This window comes from Diabrotica virgifera, chromosome 1 (genome assembly GCF_917563875.1).
Source record: "Diabrotica virgifera virgifera chromosome 1, PGI_DIABVI_V3a".
Lineage (NCBI taxonomy): Eukaryota > Metazoa > Arthropoda > Insecta > Coleoptera > Chrysomelidae > Diabrotica > Diabrotica virgifera.
The window spans coordinates 45,596,353-45,622,255 of record NC_065443.1 but is presented as its reverse complement, the minus strand read 5'-3'; the positions used below and the strand labels follow the sequence as shown (position 1 = coordinate 45,622,255).

Genomic DNA, 25,903 nt, shown 5'->3' with positions numbered 1-25,903 from the left:
CAGTCTGCGAAAGGTCCAAAATGGCCATTTTTTGTAATTGCCTTATTTATTGTAAAAATAACTTTTACGTATTTTTTAAGGCTATAGAATAAAGATCTTTCAATACTTAACGTAAAAAAAATTTGAAGTACCTGATTGGTCAATTTGTGGCTTAGATATTATAATTTGTTTATCTCAAGAGGTCAATTTTCCAAGGCTATAACTTTTTGAAACAAAATCGTACATAGTCATCCAAGATCCACTCTCCTTCTAAAGACATATTTTCATATTCTGATGTAAATAAATGCGTATAACATTTTTCAACCTCTTATTTCGGGATTGAAAATAAGGGGGCAAATTTCGTTATAAACATTTAGAACTTAAGCCGCCCCTGTACATCCTATGAGTTTTTAACTTGCAGGTTATTATTGCTAAAGACAAAATAAATATTTAAAGCCGAATAAAAATTTTCTACGACCAACTTAAGCCGAGATAATTGTTTTTGTTTTCTTAAATCGTAGTGACTTTATTTATAACAAATAAGAAATTATTACACAGGCATTGACTAAAGAAAGACTTGTGTTATCTTAAAATAAAAATTATTTTAACCGAAAATTACATTTAATCATTAAAAATGATTTTTAAAATGTAGTGGAGATTTATTTTTCGTTACGAATGTGATTTATTGTGTCGGTTGCCCTTAGCAACGGCTAGCAACTTATAATACATTGAATCACGGTTTTTGCTTTAAATTTTAAAGGGGGTGACTTTCCCGAGTTTTTTGACCAAAACAAAAGAGATCAACTTTATTTTCAGCGTAACTTGCATACTTTTGATGCTATAAACTTTTTTTAAAAACAGATATACATATTTTTTTAAACACTTTAAAAAAGTTGTAATGATTTTTCTCCAAAAAGTGCATGATTTGTTAGTTATTTCACGTTGAAATTATTCACTTTGAAATTTGACGGATATGAACCTATTTTTCATTAGCTAGAACTTTGTTTCTACTGGGTCCAGAAATTTCATGCATACATAATTTTTTTCAATTTTTAATTTGCTATATTTTTGTTAAAACTCTTTTTTGTTCAATAAAATACTTTTTGAGTTATTTGTCAAAAAACGCCTAAAAACGTGTTTTTTTGTTGTTTAAAAATGAAGGTATTTACTCGAAAATAACTCGCAAGATATTAACTTGGTGAAAAATGCTATAGAACAACAGGTGCTTAGAATTAGACGTTTTATCCATTTCCGAACTTATTTTGAACATATATTTTTTCACCCCTTATAAGGGGTGAAACTCACCCCCAGGACAAAAGCACGCAGAGGCCCAATATCATTTTTATTCTTTAACATGTTATCTATGTGTTTGCCCAATTTCATGTCAATCCAAGCGGTGCTTTAAAATTTAAAGCAAAAACCGTGATTTAATGTATTATAAGTTGCTATCTGTTTCTAAGGGCAACCGACACAATAAATCACAGTCGTAACGAAAAATAAATATCCACTACACTTTAAAAATTATTTTTAATAATTAAATGTAATTTTCGGGTAAAATAATTTTTATTTTAAGATAATATAAGTCTTTCTTTAGTCAATGACTGTGAAATAATTTCTTAATTGTTATAAATAAAGTCACTACGATTAAAAAAAAAAACAAAAACAAAAACAATTATCTCGGCTTTAGTAGGTCGTAGAAAATTTTTATTTGGTTTTTAATCTTTATTTTGTCTTCAGCAACAATAACCTGCAAGTTAGAAACTCATAGCATGTACAGGGGCGACTTCAGGTCTAAATGTTTATAACGAAATTTGCCCCCTTATTTTCAAACCCGAAATAAGAGGTTGAAAAATGTTATACGCATTTATTTACATCAGAATATGAAAATATATGTCTTTAGAGGGAGAGTGGATCTTGGATGATTAACCCTGTACGATTTTGTTTCAAAAAGTTATACATTGGACATTTTACCTCTTGGGGTAAACAAATTATAATATCTAAGCAACAAGTTCACCAATCGGGCACTACAAATTTTTTTATGTTTAGTATTGAAAGATCTCCATTTTCAAGCTTTAAAAATACATAAAAGTTATTTTTATAATAAATAAGGCAATTGAAAAAAACGGCCATTTTGGACCTTTGGCAGGCAGTTTTGCAATAACGTATTAACGAAACTAAACATACCATAGCTCAAATTGTAGAATTTTTAATTTACTACAATTTTCTATTTAAAAGTTTTTCTCTAAAATAAATATCCTAAGCTGCAAAATTCAAAATCTTTAAAAATTGCAAATTTAACAAATGAAAATCGTCATAAATAAAAAACCGCACAAAATTTTTGGTTACATTTTAGTATAAGTTATTCCTCGGATCGTCCTTTACAACACCTGATAGGTTTCAAAAATTCCTGAATTATGTCCTGAAATCGACCTATTTTTCACCCACAGCTTGGACTATATGTATTCTTCTTGTAAAAGATCTAATGCTCGTTCAGATTTTGATTTAGGAAATGATCCATTTTCTTTTAAATAATTAAACACGGATGCAAACGTTTGATGATTTGGAACTCGTCATTTTGGAAATCGTCTTTGATATTATCTGCTGGCAGCCCTGCCATTTCCGTCACAAAACCCGTAAACAAAAATAATGTGCATATTCTGAATTTGAAAATCGATGTGGCATTTTGCAATTAATTTAAATAATTTATATAACGTACACTACCTAAAAAAAAACACTAAAAAAAAGTAAAAATTTTTAAGAAACACAAATAAATAATAACGATAGTGAACGAAAAATCAAATTATATACTTAAACAATGAAAATATCAAATTATCATAGCCTCCTAAATTTTTATACACTACCTAGTATTAATACACGGTGAGAAGGTAGTGATGCAAAAAAACGAGGGGAAAATATTTTTTTTTTTCGTTTTTGTTTAATTTAGGTTTATTTGGTTTTTTACAAACAAATATTATACAAGGCGATGTTTTAATATTATTCAAAACAAACTTTTCCTTTTGAAATTCTGGAGATTGGCTAAAAGGGTTGTATGATTTAAAACGTATAGCACGAGCAGTGGTAGTATCATTACTTATAAATTAAATATTTGTTAAAAAAATAAATTTTACTCACAATCGGTTAGTAATTTATGGATTTCTAACATTTGAAGTAATCAGGAAGCGACTTATTACTTACTTTACTTTCCCAGCCTTTCCCGGCTAGCATCTGTCAAAGTACATTCAAATTCACTATCAGACATTTTTGTAAAATAAACACAATTTGATTATATGTACAATTAATGGCGTCGTGTATCGCCTAAATGTCAGATTCAACAAACTTGTTTTGTTACCTAGCAACGATCTCACAGGTTACTTAAAATAATTCATCTTATCACATAATGAAAATGGATACAGATATTTAAAACGAAATTATTATTGGTAGATTGTGAGTATTAGAAATCCATAAACTACTAACCGATTGTGAGTAAAATAGTATACAAACCTCGCGGGAACTCATTCTAGCCTCACGTCTGTAGTTTACCTCGGTGCTTCGCACCTCGGTAAACTACCTTGCCGCTCGGCTGAAATAGAGTACTTTCCCGCTAGGTATGTAATATACTATTGCAAGAAAAGTTAATTTTTTTAAATCTATTGTTCACTTCACCAAAGTTTTAATTATTTATGGTCAAATTTAATTTTTTTTAATAAAAAATTAAGCAATTGTATGGGAAAAATAAATATGCCATTTTAATTACCTATTTGTCTAATTTGTAAAATTCTTACTAGATTTCTCAAAAACCGTATAAAGGGTGAATTTTTTCTAAGACCAAAACGAACTATTTTTATAACTATAAAACTATAAAAACTATAAAACGAATTTTTTAAAGCCGGACCTTATTTTTTTTCATGTTTGAATAAATCCGTTGATTAGGTTGTAATAGTGTAATGATTGAGCAAAATAAGAAACACATCGATGTTACCGTTCAAAAATACCGTTATCACGAATCCAAATTTCTGTCAAAATTCGCAACTCGCCCTGTATAATATTAAACAATGGGAGCAGACACACGAGGTAGGAGTATGTACAGTTCCTCATGACTCACCCTGTATAAAAACAATAGAATCCCCCACAAAGTAGTTTTTATTTTAAACAACGATTTTCAATTATTCTGGTTAATAAGAAGTGAGTAAACGTGAGAGAAGAATGTAAAATACCAATAAAACGTGAACTAGTTTCTGTTGTAGATACCAGTAGTGTACACACCCAGTCTTTGAGGCTTTCCTAATAAGTATAAGTACCGTCTAATAGGTAAAACTATTCTAGTTTAATTGACTGTGTTATTGTCAATCTTGGTGAATTATTATTAAACTACACTTTTACTTGAACAATAAAAAATTAACGCATAATGATGAACTAAAATTATATTGTACCTATATACAGCGTGTCTACGCGTGAGTTGGCAATATATTAAATACTTTTTTGTTAATAATTTTACAAAAAAAAGTTCTGCATTTTCTAAAACCTAAGATGCAGCCATCAGATATCAAATTTTATAAATAATATACGAGATATGGTAAAAATTTAGAATTTCGGTCAAGAACTAAGTGGTACTTACCTTTATTTTTAACAATATCGAAAGGAAAAGTTCCTTGCAATTAAAATCTATCTTTTAATATGCTTACATCCTAAATGCAAAAAAATAATTGCTTTGTATCAAATTACCAAATTTAAATAGTGTATAATTGTTTACATTTTTTTAAATTTAGTATTAAATTTCTTGCTGTCTGTAAAGCCAAAAATTTTGCTACTCATTGTAAACGAGATAGAATGGATCTAACAATTGGCCAATGCTGACTTATGTACCTTGGAAAACGGTCTTAAAGAAAAAGACCAAAAAAAAAATCAGGCAACGACATCGACAAGTATTACTCCTCCTGCCCATCCAATCTATACAGGGCCAATAACAAGAGCCAGGAACCGTTCAGCGGAAGCGTGTCAAGATCGACTATATAAGTGACCGTATCAGAAAAAAGAGTCAGTTTACTTCAAGCCACAACGAGAAGCGGACCTCCTGACTTGAAAATTCCAAGTGCAATCTTACCGAAACGTCGTCAAAATAATGGTTTTTCTAAAAAGCAAAATTATTTAACGCGGAGTCAAACCACAGAAAGCACGTATACATATCCCTCACAATCTTTACATATTCACCAGGGACTCCTTTCTTATCGAGTGCCCACCACAGAATCTCTCGAGGAACTCTATCATATGCTTTCTCAAGATCAATGAATACCATATGAGCGTTTGTTTCTTTACTCCTGTTAGTCCAGGAACCGAAGCTTTTCACCCCTCAATTTTTACAGAATGGATCGATTTGCTTGAAAATTTGAGAATAATTAGTGGATGTTCCAAGGATCAAAATCTATATGATGCCGAAAGGCGCTTTTATTATGGGGGTGTTTGCCACCCCATCTCGGGGGTGGAAATTTTTTATTATATTTTGACAGCAAAAGTTGATAAAAACATTAATTCTAAGCAAAAAATGTTGTATACATTTTTTTCATAAAACTAATAGTTTTCGATTTATTCGCTATCGAAAATGTTAGTTTTATATGGAAAAAATCAATATTCTTCTATAGTCTATAGTATACTCATTTACTATTCACTCAATTTTTGTCGCAGAAAATAATTTTTCACACCAAGTTCTTAAGAATTAAATAACCTACAATTTCATATTTAAACATTTTTTCTTATCTTTGATGCTAATCTTTCTATTCTGAAGAAAATGGCATTTTTTACAAAACTACAAAAATTCTTTATTCGCTTTTAACTTCAGTTTTTTTAAAACTAATCATTTTAAGCCAGTCAAACTTCTAGAATCTATTAATAATACACAAATAAAGAAGAATGAATAAGGCCAATGACTAAAAACACCGCTAACTTACATTATTATGCTTACAATTGGATTTCTCCTTTTTTTTTCTCAAAAAAATATGTTGATTTTTAACCGTAACTTTTTTATTTTGTATCTTAGAAAGTTTGGTGTAAAAGAATTTTGTAGGTTTTTCCAAGATCTACAAGTCTATTAATATTAAATCGTACTTAAATTTTTAGTCACAAAAAGAAGTGACTTTGAAAGGGTTGGTAAAGGTGGTTTTTGCATGCTATTACAAGTTTTAATTGTCAATAGCTCACTTAATTTTTGTGATAGAAAAAATTTTTTCATACCAAATTCTTGGGAATTAAATTAGCTACAATTTAATATTTAAACATTTTTTCACATCTCTGATGCTAATCTTTCTATTCAGAAGAAAATGCCATTTTTTCCAAACTACAAAAATTCGTTAATCGCTGTTAACTTCATTTTTTTAAAAACGAATCATTCTAAGTCGGTCAAACTTCTCGAACCTATTAATAATACATAAATAAATAAGACCAAATAAAGTCAATGAATAGTTTTAATTAGGGTGGTAATTACGGGGTTGCTTCCGACCACTTTTGCGCTGAAAAAAATAGGGACTGACATTCTTTTCATTATAAGTCACTTAATTTTTGAGCTAGAGACTTCTTTTTTATTTCTAAAGATAGATATTTTTAAATTCTTTAAATTAGTTTTAACAAGTTATTCTCGAAAAATGCATATTTTTCCCGTCTTTTGACTTTGAAACTACAATATTTAACATTTGACAAAGGAGAGCGAACATATAATAAAGTATATATCTTGATTACTGTTGGTCTTAAAGAAAATTAAAAAACACGGTTTTGTTTATTTTTTCAAATAGTACATTTTTGTTAAGTAAGGTTGTTTTGATAAAACGAAAACTTTTGGAGTTATTAGCAGAAAAATGATTTAAAACATTGATTTTTCGATATAATAATAACACTTTCGATAGCGAATAAATCGAAAACTATTAATTTTATCAAAAAAATGTATAGAACATTTTTTGCTTAGAATGAACGTTTTTACCAACTTTTGTGGTCAAAATATAATAAAAAATTTCCACCCCCAACAGGGGGTGCCAACCACCCCCATGGTAAAAGCGCCTTTCGGCATCATATAGATTTTGATCCTTGGACTATCCACTACTTATTTTCAAATGTTCAAGCAAATCGATCCATTCTGTAAAAATTGCGAGGTTTTGTCCTATTTCAAGCTTCATTACTTGGACATTGCATCTGTTGTTGATCTGCCCTACATAAAGCCAAATTGATTCTCGGATATTTCGGTCTTTTCACGTATGCGTCTATCAATTACTCTTTCCCATATTTTCATGGTGTGGCTAAGCAGTTTTATAGCCCTGTAGTTTGTACATTGTATATCTCCCTTGTTTTTGTAAACAGGCACCAGTATACTGCTTCTCCATTCGTCTGGCATTTGTCCAACTTCCATAATTCTATTAAATATACATGCTAGCCACCTTGTTCCTGTCTCTCCCAATGCTCTCCATACTTCCCCAGGAATATCATCTGGTCCTACCGCTTTTTCCCTCTTTATTTTTTGAAGCGCTTGAGCCACTTCCTCGTTTGTTATTTTGGTGACCATTGCTGCTACTGTCTCCGTTGACTCTATAGGCTGCCTGTCAAATTCTTCATTTAATAAGCTGTTAAAGTACTTTCTCCATCTCTTTTTGACATCCCTTTCGTGAACTAGTATTTTATTTTTCATTTCGGATACATCTAATCTGATTAAAATCTTTTGATTTCTTTGCTCTCTGTTTGGCTATTTGCTATTTTATATATCTTCGTTTCGCCTTCCCTGGTATCAAGTTGATCGTATAGGTTTCAATACGCTTCTGCTTTGGCTTTTGCTACTGCTACTTTCGCTTTCTTTTTCGCCACCATATAGTTTTGAAGATCTGTGTCGGATCTGGTTTCTTGTCACTTTTTATATAACTTTCTCTTCTCTTTTATTTTTCCTTGTAGGTCGTTTGACCACCACCAAGTCTCTTTATCCTCAAACTTTTTTCCTGATGTTTTCCCAAGTATTTCAATAGCAGTCTCTCTAGTACTACTGACCATTTTTCTCCAAATTGTATTAGGGCTTCCTTTCATATTCCAAAATATTTTTTCTACTATTCTTCTCCTGAATAGACCTTCTTTCTCATCTTTTAGCATCCACCACTTGATTTTTGTGGCTCTCCGATATTTTCATCATTTATCCTTACTGATATTAAAAAAGAAATAATTGAAACATTTTGCACGGCGTTTATATTTTGTAACAGTTAATGATGATTAGTGAAGTTACAGAAAGATCTAGTATACTTATAATTAATTGCTCACCAAATAGGTCTCACTAGAAAGTCAAAATTATTATTGACTTCCACTTCCTGCTATGCAAATAACATTAAAAATTGATACGTATGTACATTCGTTAAAAATGTAACAAAGCTTGGTAATTAATTGATTTCGTAATACTTTTCAAGGATGTTTTTGGTTGAAGGATTAGTAGGTATGCTTTACGTTAAGACTATAAATTACGGTATGCGCCAAAACAAAGGACACTGAAATCAGGAAGCCTGTGAAATATACTCGCGTCATATGAAACAAGTGGCAATGGTTGTCATGGTATTTTTAAACATTGTTTATTTTGGGGGCGTCATTTGATAGGGGCAGGGGGGCATCTGCCCCCCTGGCCCTGAAAATGACTGAATTTTACAAAATATACATCAATTTTCATCATTACATCATAATATATAATGTATTGTATATATAATGCTTCCCCCCCCCCCCAGTCAAAATTTCAAATTACGCTCCTTTGTTTATTCTAACAAACTGTCAAAAAGATTCGAAATGGTGCTTAGAACGCAAGAAAAAATATTTTTAATATTGAGTATTATTTCCGCTCATACGTGAATGGACGATCAAATGGACCTAGTTTGTTAATGGTTGCCAATCAATTTCGGGAAGAGTTTCAGAAGCCTGCACCGACGAATGAGGACTTGTTAAGAGTCGTTGCAAAATTTCGACGAACAGGAAGCGTTCTAACTCAACGCAAAAGCTGTACTGGTCGTCCAGTTACCATGACAACAAATGCGAATCAAGGAAGGCTATTTCAACAGGTGTTAGAATCACCAAAAAGAAGTCTCCGCAGAACATCTCTAAAAATGAATTTGAGTGAAACGTCTACCCGAAGAATGTTTAAGAAGATTGGTGGTTTTCCTTACAGATTGGGCAACACTTGACAAGGCAAGACAAGGAATCAACAGTTGTTTATAGTGCTTCAGTCTTGGCATTGGTTTATGAACAGAACAACCTCTATTTTTTCTAATGTGTGGTTTACAGACGAATGTCACATCCATCTGAATGGATTTATAAATCGACAGACAAATCGTTTTATTGGTTTTGAACGACCAGACATCATCGTAGAGAAACCTCTTCATAGTGATCGTGTAACGATTTGGTGCGCAGTGTCAGGTAATGGATTATTGGGCCCTTACTTCGTGGAAGACGAGCGTAGAAGACCCGTTACACTAAATCAAGTGCGATATAGAGAACAAATTTTGACACCATTTTTTATAGATCTCAGACAATTCTGTCGTGCCAGAAATATACAGTTGAATACCCAATGGTTCCAACAGGATGGGCCTACTTGTCATACCACGAGACCATCCTTAGATCTGATTCGAGAAAATTTTAAAGACCGCGTAATTTCCCGTAACACGAATTTTCCTTACCCTTCTCATTCACCTGATCTAACAACTCTTGATGCTTACGTATGGGGTATGCTGAAACAAGTCGTTTTTACATAAAACCCACCGGCAACTATTGATGAACTCCGTGAAAAAATTTTGACCTTTTTCAGAATAACGCTGTAGCCTATTTTTAATAACATGATAAGCAATCTTGTTAAGCGTTATGAGTACTGCTTGGAACGCAATGGCGAGCACTTTGAACACATTTTGTATAGAAGCAAAACTTAAAATTCTCATTATTTGAAATGTTGTTATTTAATTTTTCATGTTTAATAAAGCTTTAGTTTTTCAGTGTCGTTTGTTTTGGCGCATACTGTCCCTTATAGTCGGAGAGATAGAAGCGGATTTTGCTCGTGATAAGTAATATGGACAAACTATACGGGGATATGTTGAATTAGTCATGTACATGACTTTCCCATACGGGCGGAAACCAGAGCTGGTGACGAGGGTAGTTATAAGGGGTCAAAATCGCGGTTTTTATTTTTCTTTGTGACGCTCATGATCGAGATAGTGCACCAAAATTTGGGAATAAGTAGATCATGACGTAACTAAGTAAAATCTCTAGGGGCGGAACGCTGCTTGTGGAACAAAGGGGTGGGGACAGGAGTAAATGTAAAAATTATAAGGGTTTTTTTGTGACGTTCGTGATGATGACGTTCGTGCACCAAAATTTGGGAGTAAGTAGAGGATTAAAGTAAAATATTAAAGGGTGGAACGCTGCGTAGGGGACGAGGGTAGTTATAAGGGGTCAAAGTCGCGATTTTTATTTTTTTTTGTGACGCTCATGATCGAGCCCCTGCCCCCATCCCTTTGTCCCCCACGCAGCGTTCCGCCCTTGGAGATTTTGCTTATTTACATCATGACCTACTTATTTTTAAATTTTGGTGCACTATCTCGATCATGAGCTTAAAAAAAATAATAAAAAACCGCGACTTTGACCCCTTATAACTACCATCGTCCCCCGCTCTGCTTTCCGCCCCTGCAGATTTTACTTAGTTATGTCATGGTCTACTTATTCCCAAATTTTGGTGCACTGTCTCGATCACGAACGTCACAAAGAACCCCTTATAATTTTTATATTTACCCCTGCCCCACCCCTTTGTCCTCCACGAAGCGCTCCGCCCTGGGAGATTTTACTTAGGTATGTCATGACCTACTTAGTCCCAAATTTTGGTGCACTATTTCGATCATAAGCGTCACAAAAAAAAATAATAAAAACCGCGACTTTGATCCCTTACAACTACCCTCGTCCCCCGCTCTGGTTTCCGCCCGTGTGGAAAGGCCATGTACAGTCGGAAAATGAAAGAATACCCATGAACGATCACATTAATCACTTATTTTGTATTTGCTATGTTTTTCTATAACAAACGTTTGTTATTTATAGAAAAAGACAGCAAATACAAAATAAGTGATTGATGTGATCGTTCATGGGTATTCTTTCATTTTTCCGACTGTACACGACTAACTCAAAATATCCCCGTATAGTTTGTCCATATTACTTATCACGAGCAAAATCCGCTTCCAGCTCTTGGACTATTAATTAAATGTAAATCAAAATTTTACATTGTGTCTTTTTGTTTTTGAATGTGAGTCCATTGTTTACGGTAAATATGTTTATATGTATATTATATACCAGGCACACTCCTGACAAACGAAGACCAGAGATTTCTCAGATAATTATAAGAAAATTATTGGTAAGGGAGCTTAGTTATTGTTGTGGAAGTATGGGGTTCCAAAAGAGTTTCACAAAAAAGTACCTACATCCAAAAGTTCAATTGCTTACATTTTATAATCATTTTTGCATTTAAAGCCCTAGGTAACTTAGTCTTTAAGAACAATGTACCTAATCCTATTTTTATTCTGCTGAACATCAAAGGAATTCTTAAACTCCTTACAAACGGTGGAAGCTACAACTCTCTGGCACTACAAGACAACAACGTAAAATAGATATTCTGAACACGAAAATAAATCATTAAATTACAGAAATATTTGTTTCTGATAAAATAAATGCTAATATGTATTTAAAATAGACAAGTTTTAAGACCTACTTGCAAGAAACGAAAATTATGAAGTGATTATGGAGCTAAACCTTGAAATCTCATGGCAGACAAAGACAAGCACTACTAACCTGTATTAACGAAAGGTTGATGATACTTTTGTACGTAAAGGTCTCCGAAATAGGTACATATTAAATAAAAAAAAGATTAAAGGTCAGACAAACTACAAAAATGCCAGATAATTTACCATTTATATGTGTCTACTAAAATGCTTTTGTGGAGTATATAGTAGGTATATCATATCAAAGAATAAATAAAAGATAATAAAGTAAAAGAATATGATAAACATTATAGGTCTGGATCCCGCGTATGAAAAAAAAGTTGATTAATAGCAAGCTGAAAATTTGTTGATAGCTTAAGGGTGTCTAGTCGGACAAACTTTGATATATGGGAACACTGGTACAGGGGAAGTTTTAATTGTGGAACAGGTTAAAAATTTGGAACGGCCAGACCACGAAAACGGCACATGTATTTTGTCCGACAGAACAGACTTAAACTCTCCTAACAGAAATTAAACTCTCATGCAAAAATCAGACTGCTATTTATCACCAAATGGGCGTTTTAATGAGTGGAACATGTAGAATATGTCAAATTACAGGAACTATGACAGGTGATAAATAGCAGTCTGATTTTTGCATGAGAGTTTAATCTCTGTTCGGAGAGTTTAAGTCTATTCTGTCAGACAAAATAAATGTGCCGTTTTCGTGGTCTGACCGTTCCAAATTTTTAACCTGTTCCACAATTAAAACTGCCCCTGTTCCAGTGTTCCAATATATCAAAGTTTATCCGACTAGACACCCTTAAGCTATTAACAAATTTTCAGCTTGCTATTAATCAACTTTTTTTTTCATACGCGGGATCCAGACCTATTATGTAAAAATGAAGATCTTAAAAAAATGACTTATATAAGAAGAAAAATATATAAGTAATAGTAATATGAAATACTAATACCTAATAAAATCGTCCGATAAATTCACCTCTAACATTATTCAAAAACAATATAAACAACAACAACATGACAGTATCAGAGGAATGGAGAGAGAGTATAACAATACCCATCTACAAGAAAGGCGTAAAGATAGATCCTACGAACTACCGAGAAATTACTTAATTTTATATCAAAATTATTGACAAAAATTCTATCCCAAAAAATATACAAGAAAGTCGGTGTATCGGAAGAACAACAGGGTTTCTGCCCAAACAGATCTACAACAGACGCTATCTTCATCATGCGACAGTTAGTTGAGAAATCAATAGAATGTTCCCATGTTCACATGCTTTGTAGATCTGAAAGAGATATTCGATATAGTACTATTAAAGGACATGCTCACTCTCCTTGGAAAGAAATACATGTCAGAAATATAGAAACATAATCAAAGAGCTCAATAGATTCGACTAAACAATAAGAACCATACACGGGCTCACGGAAGAAATCAATATCAATGTCGGCATTAGACAAAGTGACAGCCTCAGCCCATGCCTATTTAATTTGATAATGGATGAAGTTACAGCTAGAGTTAACAAAGTGAATCAGGGATTCAGAATGAGTAACCGAACCATGAGAATACTTTGCTACGCCGATGATGTTATCTTAATAGACGAAAACGAAGATAACTTACAATGACTAAGTACTAAAAAAATTTAAATTAACCTCCGAAAAATATACCCTGAGACTATCAACAGAGAAAACCCAATCGATGTTTTAATATCCAAGAACCCAATTAGATGTAAATTAGTAGTGGACGACCATATTATTATAATCGAACAAGTAATCTGGGTGTGTAAATATCTAGCGACAGGCGTCTGTGGCAAGAAACAAAACAGCAGGCAACGAAAGCAGCAAGAATATCTGACTTCATGAGGGATATAATTTGGCGGAATAAATATGAGCACGGAAAGCAAAGTCATCATTTATAAGACATGTGTTAAACCCATACTGACATACGCAGCTGAGACAAGGGCTGAGACACAAAGACCAGACAAATAATGAGAACAACAGAGATGAAAATCCTAAGATTCATAGGATGTATCACACTTAGAGATAAGACACATTGAGAGCGCTAGTCGTTCAAGACTTAGTGAGATGGACAAGAGCACTACGATGCATGTGGAGAGACCTAGTAGATCGGATGGACCATGTACGTATGGCGAAATGGGCGAAGACACAGAATCCCAACACTAAGTGACCCATAGGAAGACCCAAAAAACGATGGTACGAGAGCTGGTGCTCCATATCCCAGCAGAGACTATAACAGAAGAAACAGGACATAGTCCTATTAAAAGAAGAAGAAGAAGAATTAAAAGAAGATACTTAAACACTTTAAAATATATATATATATAGATAATAAAATATCCAAATATTCAATAAAAATATTAGGGGAAGATTGAGTTAAACAGTAAAAAATATATAATTGATTAAATTATTTTTCTACAAAATTTCAATTCAGAAGAAAAAAAGTTAAGAGGTTTTGTTTTTTTTTTATATATGTGGTACTTTCCTCACTGAAAATAAAAAAATCTAGTTTCATAGAATATATTGGGCAAAAAATGTAGAAACATTTGTTTTTAAAATCTCTTTTGTACTTGCATATTGAAAATGGCTTTCGAACTGAAAGTAAAGACAGTACTTGTTTGCATCTTTCCTAATGATGTAGTATCGTTGCCTTTGGAAATAATGAACACAAATATATCAAATAAGATACAAAATGTTTACTACTCACCGGTAAGCACAATACACAGTAAATAAAAACACACCATCACCATACTTTCCCGCGTACAACTAGTCCATAGCCCGCGGCCCATTTTTCTTATTCGGAATCAACCCTTCGAACACACTTGACTCGACGAAATCGAAACGAATCGCGACAGAGAAAGTCATGTACCTATTCAGATCGTCCGATTAAGACTGCATCAACATTAACAGTCTATACCATCACCGTCCAATATACCGCTCTTTAACTTTTTCTTCTGGGTATCACCTTCACCTTTTGGTATTCTTATTAAACCGCCATGTGTTTGACGGTATGCACACTCTCACTCTTAGCGGGACTGTTGACAATTTGATACAATTTTTTTTCAGAATTTGATTTGAATATAATAATATGTATATAATATACAGGGTGTAACAAAAATGAAGGTCATAAATTAAATCGCATATTCTGGGACCAAAAACAGTTCGATTGAACCTAATTTACCTACCTTAGTACAAATGTGCACATAAAAAAAGTTACAGCCCTTTGAAGTTACAAAATAAAAATCGATTTTTTTCAATATATCGAAAACTATTAAAGATTTTTTTTTAGAATGGATATGTTGCCTTCTTATGACAGGGAACATCTTAAAAAAATTATAGTGAAATTTGTACACCCCATAAAAATTTTATGGGGGTTTTGTTCCCTTAAACCCCCCAAACTTTTGTGTACGTTCCAATTAAATTATTATTGTAATACCATTAGTTAAACATAATGTTTTTAAAACTTTTTTGCCTCTTAGTACGTTTTCGATAAACCAGTGTGTATCGAGATATTTTGAATATTTTGCGAATCCACCACATATTTGTATATGGTTAGGTACGATTATCCGCTGTTAATAATCTAAAAATTTATATTTATAATTTAAATTTTTACGTATATTTTGAAACATATTAAAAAAGAAGCCACATTTCGATGAAAGGTAACTTATCGAAAAAATTATAGGATACAAAAAAGTTAAAACACTGAGTTTAACTAATGGTAGCACAATAATAGTATAATTGGAACGTACACAAACATTTATGGGGTTTAAAGGAAAAAAACCCCATAATTTTTTATGTAAACATATTAAAAAAGAAACCGCATCTCGATAAAACTGGCTTGTCAAAAAAATACTTAGAGGCAAAAAAGTCAAAAAGTTTTAAAAACATTGGTGGGGGGGGGGCGTTTAAGAGAACAAAACTGCATAAAAATTTTATGGGGTGTACAAATTTCACTGTTATTTTTTTTAACGCGGTCCTGCCATAAGAATGCCACATGCCCATTTTCAATAAAAAATCTCTAGTAGTTTTCGATATATTAAAAAATATCGATTTTTATTTTGTAACTTCAAAGAGCTGTAACTTTTACTTTTTTATGTGCACATTTGTAATAAGGTAGGTTATGTGATTTAATTTATGACCTACATTTTTTTATACCCTGTATAATACCTATATGTATGTATATTTATATTATTTGGATATTTTTCCTACATTAACAAGGTTCCAGTTAATCATCGATTTACTTCATTCGTTAACTTGTCAATATATTCTTTTATTTAAATTTAAGGGGTAAGCGCAAAATCTTTGTCCAATGCTGTTTAAATGCCACCATTTTTTGGAATCCTGAGAAAACTAATAAATATTTTTGAAAAATTTAAAAGCAGAATGAAATTAAATTATTACCGAGAGTCGAAAGTCCATGAAAGCTTCTATAATGTTTATTTATTAAGGGGATGGATAGGTATTTTCGGCTGCAATGGTATTTAAATAGGAATTCATTTTTTTCGAATCCTGAGAAAACTAATAAGTATTTTTGAAAAATTTAAACGCAGAATGAAAGATTAGTTCTTACCAAGGGCCGAAAGTCCCTGAAAACTTCTATTATGTTTATTTTAATAAGTTACAGGGGTGAAAAACTAAGAGAAAATGTAGTGTGATTTTTAATTTCAAATATCTCTATCAAAATAAACTTTTTATTCATTCTAAGGGACTTTCGGCCCTCGGTAATAAAGTAATCTTTCATTCTGCGTTTAAATTTTTCAAAAATTTTATTAGTTTTCTCATGATTCGAAGAAAATGATTACATTTAAAATACATTGAAAACTTTGACAGGCGTCAAAATGTTCCTTTCCTCTTAAGTTACAGGGGTGAAAAAAAGAGAAAATTTAGTGTGATTTTAATTTTAAATATTTTATTCAAAAGAAACTTTTTGTTTATTCTAAAGATTTTCGGCCCTCGGTAATAATGTAGTATTTCATTCCGTGTTTAAATTTTTCAAAATGTTTATTAGTTTTCTCGGAATTCGAAAAAAATGAATGCATTTAAATAGATAGTACCTGACCAATATTTTGCGCCTACCCCCTTAAGGAGCATCAACCTACTAGTCTATTTACTCACAGTGTTTACTGCAAATTAAAAAAAACCGCTTGGCTGATATGAACTTTAGCATACACATAGCTAACATGTCAAAGAAAAAAAGTGATATTGTGCCGATGTGTATTCTTGACCTGGATGTGAGTTTCACCCCTTCTCGTGGGTGAAAAAATATACGTTCAAAAAAAGTCCGGAATTGTCAAAAAAAGTCTGGCAATACGGTAATTTCTCGGAAACCGCTGAAACGATTTATATAGATTTTGGTGGGTATGGGTCTTATAATGCGGCCGATATTATAGTGGTAATTACATTGTTGTCAAATCTTCCGTTTTTCTGGAAATCTAATGAACTTTCTTATTTCAAATGGAATACCCTATATATTTTTTGCGTTTTGAAGTCCTTAAGAAATACTTATTATTTTTCATGTTATATTTCATATACCTAAATGCCATAATTTCGGAGTTATTTCTACATTTATTAAAACAACATTTTTAAACAAATTATGAAAATCAATCTTTTCGGCCCGGGTAGACAATATTTTAGGTTCTTTGGATCATTGGGAACAAAAAAGGTCCTTTGTAATTTTCCTATAAAGTTAATCGTTTCCGAGATATAAACAATTTAAAACTGAAACAAATCGAAAAATAACAATTTTTTAGGTTCAAAAACAGAAATAAAAAAGAATGTGTGTGTACTTTATACGCACGTAAGAAGTTATTCTTCTATTATATGATTTCTTAAAAATAAATATACTTTAAACCAGTGTTTCCCAAAGTGTGGGTCGCGACCCCCTGGGGGGTCGCAATGAGGTACTAGGGGGTCGCCGGAAATTTCCAAAATAAGACAAAAACACTACTTTGTTAAATCATGTATTTTTATTTTAATAAAGCCGTAAATAAAAATTAACAATTAATTATCAAACGAAACATAAAACTAAATATTAAAAGTCCTTAAAAGTAAAAGAAAAAAATAAAGTCAAATATTACAATGTTAATGAGACCCATGCGCCTGTTTTTTTGAAACTTGTCTTTCAAATCTAGGCTGTGTATTTGAGACACACACAATTATATCGTTTTCAAGTACGAGACGATTTCTCACTTTTGTTTTAATGGCAGTCATAGACGAGAAACTTAACTCACATAAATATGATGTTACAAATGGAACCAAAGATTTTACACCTTCATTCGCCAACTGAGGGTATTCCTGCATCTTTTTGGTCCAAAATTCGTCCGGGTTCTGGGGAAAAAATTGGAGCTTCAACATTCCATCACTTGATATTTCAATAAGTTGTTCTGTCATGTTTATTGGTATTTCAGCATGTTGAAAGGAATCGGCTAAAAACGGATTCAGTATCCTTCTGCAACTGTCGTAACTGTTTTGAATTTCTTCGGGGAAATAATCACAGAGCTGTTGTTTTAAATTAAGCAAAGTAACTTGCATGCCTGCATAAACTTGTTCAAAATTTGTAGCACTGTAACATAGATTTTCTATAATTTCATGAACGCACTGGAATGAATCGAGCTGCTTTTTGCCAAGTAAAGTTGACCATAAATCGATTTTTCTTATAAACCCCTTAATTTTATCTGTGGCTGTAATTATATTAATGTCGCGACCTTGCAAATTACTGTTCAAAATATTTAATTGTTTGAATATATCAGCAAGGAAACCTAGTTTCAAAAGCCAAATAGGATCGGAAAATTGATTTTCATATGGGGACTTCTCATCTTTCAAATACATTAAAAGCTCTGCTCTTAAGTCAAATACTCTTTTTAAGACGTTGCCCCTTGAAAGCCACCTTACTTCGGTGTGATAAAGAAGATTTTGAAATATAGCACCCATGTCTTCGCAGATTTTTCGAAAAATACGGGTCTGTAAAGCTTTTCCTTTAATGGAATTTACAACTTTAATGATGGATTTCATAACACAGTCCATTTCAGGAGGTAAAACTTTTGACGCCAGAGCTTCTCGATGTAAAAAACAATGTCTCCATGTGGCATTAGGCATTATTTCTTGTAATCTGACGACAAGACCAGATTGATGTCCTGTCATAGCTTTAGCGCCATCTGTGCATATAGCAATACATTTTCCCCAGTCAATAACATATTTACTTGTGCGTTTCACAAAACTGTCGAATAAACATTTTCCAGTGGTATTGGTCTCCAATGGGGAACAAAATAAAATATCTTCTTGAATGTCATTATTTGTATCATATCTTACAAACGTAATAAATTGGGCACAGTTAGATATATCCGTGGATTCATCCATTTGAAGAGAGAAGTACGTGCATTTATTAAGATTTTCCACAACTTGCGCTTGAATATCTTCTGCCATATCACTAATTCTTCTTTGGATAGTATTATTTGACAGAGGTATTGTTTTTAACTTTGCAGACTCTTTTTCACCAATCATTATATGTACCATTTCAACAGCTGCTGGCAAAATCAGATTTTCAGCAATTGTGTGCGGATTACTAGTTTTGGCAACGCGATAAGCAACTTTATAACTTGCTAATAATGCTTTTTCGTTAGTAGTGGTTGCCAATTGAAAAGTATCTTGCTGTTTGTGAAGGACGTTCAGCTTTCTTTCAAAGAATTCTACGGGTTTGTCTTTTTTATCTGGATGTTTGCTATTTAAATGTCGAAGTAACTTTGATGGCTTCATGCTTTCGTTTGACAATACTTCTCCACAAATAACGCATTGTGGTTTATTGGAAATAATGGTAAAACCATATTTAAGATATTCATCACTGTAAAGTCTGTTTTTTTTTATTACTGCCACTTTCAGACGTAGATGGTTCTGCACTTCTTTTTAAAAACTTATCCATAATTTGTAATTCATCGTAGACGTAAATACGTAAACGGGAATACGTAAGTCGCAAAATATTTACTAATTACTTAATACCGCTGCATTCGCCACAACGTGCTGTTTCGAACTGAGGTCTCATTGCACATCGCCGCTTATATAAAGCCACAACGAGGCTACGAGAACGTTTCAGAGTGCCATCTAGTAGCGAAGTAAGGAGTAGAGCCTTCGCGAATATCATGGAAAAGTATTGCGATGTAGACACAAAGATCTCGCGGTGTACAATGTGCAGTCGACTTTTTATTATTTATTTTTATTGTAAATGCTAGTCTGGCAGAAGTACTACTAGTGTACTAGTGGGACAGATCGCAATTATTAAAATAATTGTTGAATTTTTTAAATGTATTTAGTTTGAATTTAAACAGTAAAGTAAAATAAAATTTGAGAAACCATCAGTTGTAAATTAGGCACGCCATTTTTGTCGCTATTTTGGTTTGGGTGATGAGTAGGGGGTCGTGAACAATTTTTTTAACAAAAAGGGGTCGCGCTTTAGATAAGTTTGGGAAACACTGCTTTAAACAGTTTGTTTTAATTTTTTTAAACACTAAACTAATTTTGTGCTTCTTCTTTTTAAAGTGCCTACCGTTCCGGATGTTGGCGATCATCATGGCTATCTTGACTTTGTTTACCGCAGCGCGGAACAGTTCAGTGGTAATCGTGTTATACCACTTACGTTAATTTTGAAGCCAGGAAATGCGTCTTCTTCCAGGTCCTCTTTTACCATTTACCTTCCCTTGGAGAATCAGTTGGAGAAGGCCGTAACGAATTTTGTGCTTACCGCTTTCAAAAAAGTAAAAAAAAAAGTATAGGATTGCTCCGGACTCGAACTCAAGACCTCTCGATCTCTGGCCGAATGCTATACCAAATACGCTACGAGGACTGTGTCTGTATCGGTTCGGACGTACCTAATGACACTTCACGGTAACAAACAGACAAGTATAATAAATATACAATAAAATGTTTTAATAATACTCATCTTACTCCTGAGGAAGACAAATCCAAAGACACAAAAATTATAATAAATATATTTACTAAAAACACTAATATATTCTTTTCACACCTTTTCTTGCACTGATATATTTATACATAACTTGAAAGATTCAGTAACTAAACGCCATACTGTCTGTGTGCGCATGCGCGCAGTATTATGAAATTTTACTCTCAATCGCGCCTAAAGAAGTATAACTTCAAAAATATTATTTTTTAAACTACGAAGTGCCTAAATTCAAGTTCAAACCTTATTTTATCAGATACCCATAAGCAATTTGGCCTTATTTCATTTTAAAATATTGTTTTTCAGTTGTTAATGCAGCCCGATTGCCCGTCCTCTCATATACGATTCATTAATAATTAAAAAACACTGAACACTAAAAAAACACTTAAAAAACACAATGAACACTAGTATTATTGCCTGAGTAAAACGCGCCAAAAATTCTTATAGGTAGCTGATAGAAGATTTAGGCTTGAATTTAGGAACTTCTTAATTTCAAAAAATATTTTTTTACTCGTGTTTTTAAACCTTAAAAATCGTAATTTTTCGTTTTTTTTTCAGTTTTAAATTGTATACAGGGTGAGTGGGGAGGAACGCGCCAAACTTTAAGACTATATAGTATACGTAAAAATAATCAAAAATAACTCATATGTTGTTATTCGATTTTTATTTGTTTCCGAGGTACGGGGTGTTAAAATTTTTATTACAAACTGACAATTTATTTATTGCTCTAAAACCGGTTCAGGTGTGCAAATGAAATTTGGTGGGATTTAAGACATAGTTATTGCGCATGTTTTGACACATAATTACGAATTTTATATTCACCATTGGCGCGCGTACGGGGCGTCTGAAATTTTTTAAAGATCTAAACACCCTATATCTCCGAAGCAAATGAAAATCGAATAACAACATATGAGTTATTTTTTATTATTGTTACGCATATTATACAGCCTTAAAGTTTGGCGCGTTCCTGTATAACTCGAAAACTATTAACTTTAGAGAAAAATTACAACAGACCTTGTTTGTTCCCAATGATCCAAAGAACCTAAAATAATGTTTACACGGGCCAAAAAACTTGATTTTTATAATTTGATTAATTTTTTTTTTAATAAATGTAGGCATTTAATAAATGTAGGCAAAAATGGCATTTATAGGTATACGACATATAGCATAAAAAATAATCAGTTTTTTTAAGGACTTCAAAACGCAAAAAATATACAGGGTGTTCCATTTGAAATAAGAAAGTTCATTAGATTTCCAGAAAAACTGAAGACTTGACAACAATGTAATTACCACTATAATATCGGCCGCATTAGAAGACCCTTACCCACCAAAATCTAATAAAAATATTTCTAGCGGTTTCTGAGAAATAACCGTGTTGCCAGACTTTTTCGCAACCCTGTATGTTCATTTTTCTACAAAAAAAAAAACAAAGTTAAAGACGGTTTTTCGAGCAGAGTTGTAGGTAATTAAAAATAGGTTCTTATTCATCAAATTCCAAATCGAATATTTCAACGTGAAATTACTAAAAAAATAAGCACTTTTTTCGGAAACAACGTTTTTTAAAGTGTTTAAAAAAACTTTATTTCTGTTTTTTTAAGTTTCGAGCATTAAAAGTAAGTAAGTTACGCTCAAAATAAAATTGTCTTATAATAACAACGGGGGTTTCATTGAGGGCGGAGTTTAACACTGAATTACAGTAAGCTAGAGTATCCACAATATGTGTAGTAGCATTGTGTAGTAGTTTATTAATCAATGTTTGTGACTGCTCTTCCCGACCATTACAATACCACATATGTAGATAACATGAACGCGGAGCTAATAATTTGTATTGCGGACTTACCTATTTAGGAGCTACCTACTTTGATAGGGCAACAAATTCTTATTTATCCAATGTAGACACAGAGCATACCATTCACATTCTTAGTCTCGTCCAACTTTGTAACATAAAAAAATTATAGCTGTATCAAGTTTAAAAAATTAATTATCTATTATTGTTGCTATAAGCTATCTTATTTCAATAATTATTAGGTAGGTATGTTTGAAGTAAGTTTACCAATGTGGTTTTTGTATATTTCTCAACTGTTTCCTGCAGTTGTGCTTATTTCTGTCTTGCAGATTGTGAAAGGTTTAAATTGCATATAGTTAGAAGAACACTAATATTATTTGCATATTTATATATTAATATATTTTGAATTATCTATCCCATTCGTTAATACTAATCTTTTTATTATTAAATTATTCAAGGCTGATGTTTGGCTGAAATTTTGCAAACTTATTATATAATGTGGAGAGGTAGATAGGTACTTAATAACTTCAAAAAATATTTGTGGTATAAAAATAACATAATAAATAGTATATTATTTAGAACACTTCACCAGTTGATAAACTGACTTGGTGAATATCTCTTGTTCTTCACATAAGACGGGAACCAGCTTCTGTAGTTATATTGATTACGAAGAGTCATCTGATTATCTTTGTCAAGTCTAAGCAATCTTTGTAAATCGGTGTTGAAATGAAATAAATGGAGATAATTGTTTTATTTTATAACACAAACACTTTTTCAAACACTGTACAATAATAACTATTACGAATTTTAATATACAACTTTGCTATGTCTTAAAGAATCGTGAGTAAACGTAGACCGCGTTCTGAGTGTCAAACTTAAACGTGATAGTGAAAGAATCAAGAATAATTCGCGTAATCAACTTGAGATTGTCAAAACTATGGACGTACGAGAGAATTGTGAATTGAGACTATGCTTGACACTCGGTAGACTACATTCTGAGTTGTGCTAAACGTGACTTACTAACTCTGCGATTGGTATCTGCATGTTGGTATAAAAAATCGGTTTCTTAAGAATTTTTACAACGAGGGGGAAAATCAATTAATTTTTGTGCGTATCTAATTTAAATTCTAGAGTAATAGTTCAGAGAAATAAGGAAAAAAAATATCATGTTGGTGACACAACCACCTCCAGGCCGAAACCAAATTTTTCGAATAGTCTGGTCATCTATAATATTAACCTATATGTTTCCTGCAACCGATTTTGATGATATACATAGTTATAAACAAATGAAGATCAAAAAACGGTAAATTTTCGCTTTTTTCGTCTATTACTAAAAAATTGGGCATTTTAAACAAATTTGAGAGAAATAAACTCATAAACCGTATAAAAAAACTTCAAAATGGCGTTCGCTGAATATGTCTATCCTTATTGGTTGCTTAGAAAATTGCAAAATAAATCATAAATTTTGAGTTTTTATAAATATTCATAACTTATGTAAAAATTAACTTAGAACCTTCTTATTAAACGAAATGCTGAGACTTATGGTGCTTAAATCATACCCTAAATTTCAAAGCAATTGGTCAAATAGTTTAAAAGTTATTTAATTTGTTTATCCAAAATTAATTTTTTTTGCAACACTGTAAGTCAGAAAATGATGAAGTTACAGTAATATTTTGGATAGTTTATGAAAGAAGAAAATTTACAGTATTAATTTAATTTAAAAAAAATTACAAAAAATAATTATAAATATTGCAAAATAATTTTGCAAAAACATGTGAATTAAAAAAATGGGGGGGTTAACTTTGTCCCTAATTGTCCTAAGACAGTTGTTTTTCTTTCTAAATGTGTATAAAAATTCAGTCTTTCTAAATATGAAAAAATAATTTTTCTACGGGTAGCGGTTAAAAAGTTATTCTAATTGTTTATAAGTAAGCAAGAAATCGACATGTTTTCGCAAAATAATTTTACACTGTTTAAAATTATTTTTTGTCATTTATTTTTAATTAAGGTAATAGTATAAATGTTCTTCTTTCATAAACTGTCCGAAGTATTATTGTAACCTCATAATTTTCTGACTTATAGTGTTGCAAAAAAAAATGAATTTGGGATAAACAAATTAAATAACTTTTAAACTATTTGACCAATTGCTTTGAAATTTAAAATATAATTTAAGTACAAGAAGTCTCGGCATTCCGTAGTGTAATAAGAAGATTCTAAGTTAATTTTTACCTAAGTTATGAATATTTATAAAAACTCAAAATTTATGATTTATTTTGCAATTTTCTAAGCAACCAATAAGGATATCCATATTCAGCGAACGCCATATTGAAGTTTTTTATACGATTTATGAGTTTCTTACTCTCAAATTTGTTTAAAGAGCTTAACTTTTTGGTAACAGACGAAAAAAGCGATAATTTACCGTTTTTTGATCTTCATTTGTTTATGACTATGTATATCATTAAAGTCGGCTGCAGGAAACATATAGGTTAATAATATAGATGTCCATACTACTCAAAAAATTTGGTTTCGGCCTGGAGGGGGATGTGTCACGAGAAAAATCTTATTTCTCTGGACTATAAATAAAACCTCTTAGTTCGGTCGTAATATAATCCAAGCCATATTAAGCCACATATGAATTTAAGCCAATAAATTGTTTTTATGAAGGTTATGAACATGTGTGTCCATTTAGTAAGTAGTCAAAGACGCGATAAACTATATTAAGATAGTATGAGTAAAGAACTGATTCAGTGAAAGAATCCAGGCAGGAAACAGAGCCTACTGGAAATACAATAACTTCCTCAAAGATAAGAAGCTTACTCAGAAAACTAAACTGAAAATTTACAAAGCATCAATTAGACCAGTAATCACATTTGGTGCTAAAGTAATGTGTCTGACCTGTGTTTTTACTGGTTCGGTTTATGATATAATAAAGGATTTGGATTACTTCCATATGTTTATTTTTAATTAACAGTACAACTTACATCTTATACTGACTGACTTGAAGTTGCCTTCGTCTGTCAACCCATAGGAAATGCCAGGCGTACATGGAACACAGAACTATCACTAGGTACCCTGACATGACCCAGAAAGAGGAAGAAAGATTGAGGATCATAGAGAGGAAAATAATTCGGAGGATAGCATGCCCACTAAACTTAGGTAATAATGAATTTAGAAAACTCATGAACCACGAAGTAAGAGGATTTTGAAAGGAGAAGACATCGTCAGATTTATCAAGGCACAGAGACTCAGATGGATGGGACATATAGAAAGGATAAATCCAGAAGCCGCCATCAAGAAAATTTCCAAATGGAGACCTGTATCAGACAGACCACGAGGAAGACCCAAAGCTAGATGGGAGAACCAGATAGTCGAGGACCTTAAGAAAATGGGAGTCAGAGAATGGGTAACTATAAGCAAAAACATGAACGAATG

At 32.1% G+C, this 25,903-nt stretch overlaps 1 protein-coding gene across 1 annotated transcript in view; it reads right to left on the bottom strand.

The window, feature by feature from the left end:
- LOC114331331 (pancreatic lipase-related protein 2) overlaps positions 1-14,712 on the bottom strand; it is a 139,870-nt gene extending 125,158 nt beyond the window's left edge. The window contains exon 1 of the mRNA XM_050655874.1: positions 14,446-14,712. Coding sequence (XP_050511831.1) covers positions 14,446-14,527 — 82 coding nt within the window. The 5' untranslated portion in view covers positions 14,528-14,712. The remainder of the gene's footprint in view (positions 1-14,445) is intronic.
- Positions 14,713-25,903: the final 11,191 nt, after the last annotated feature.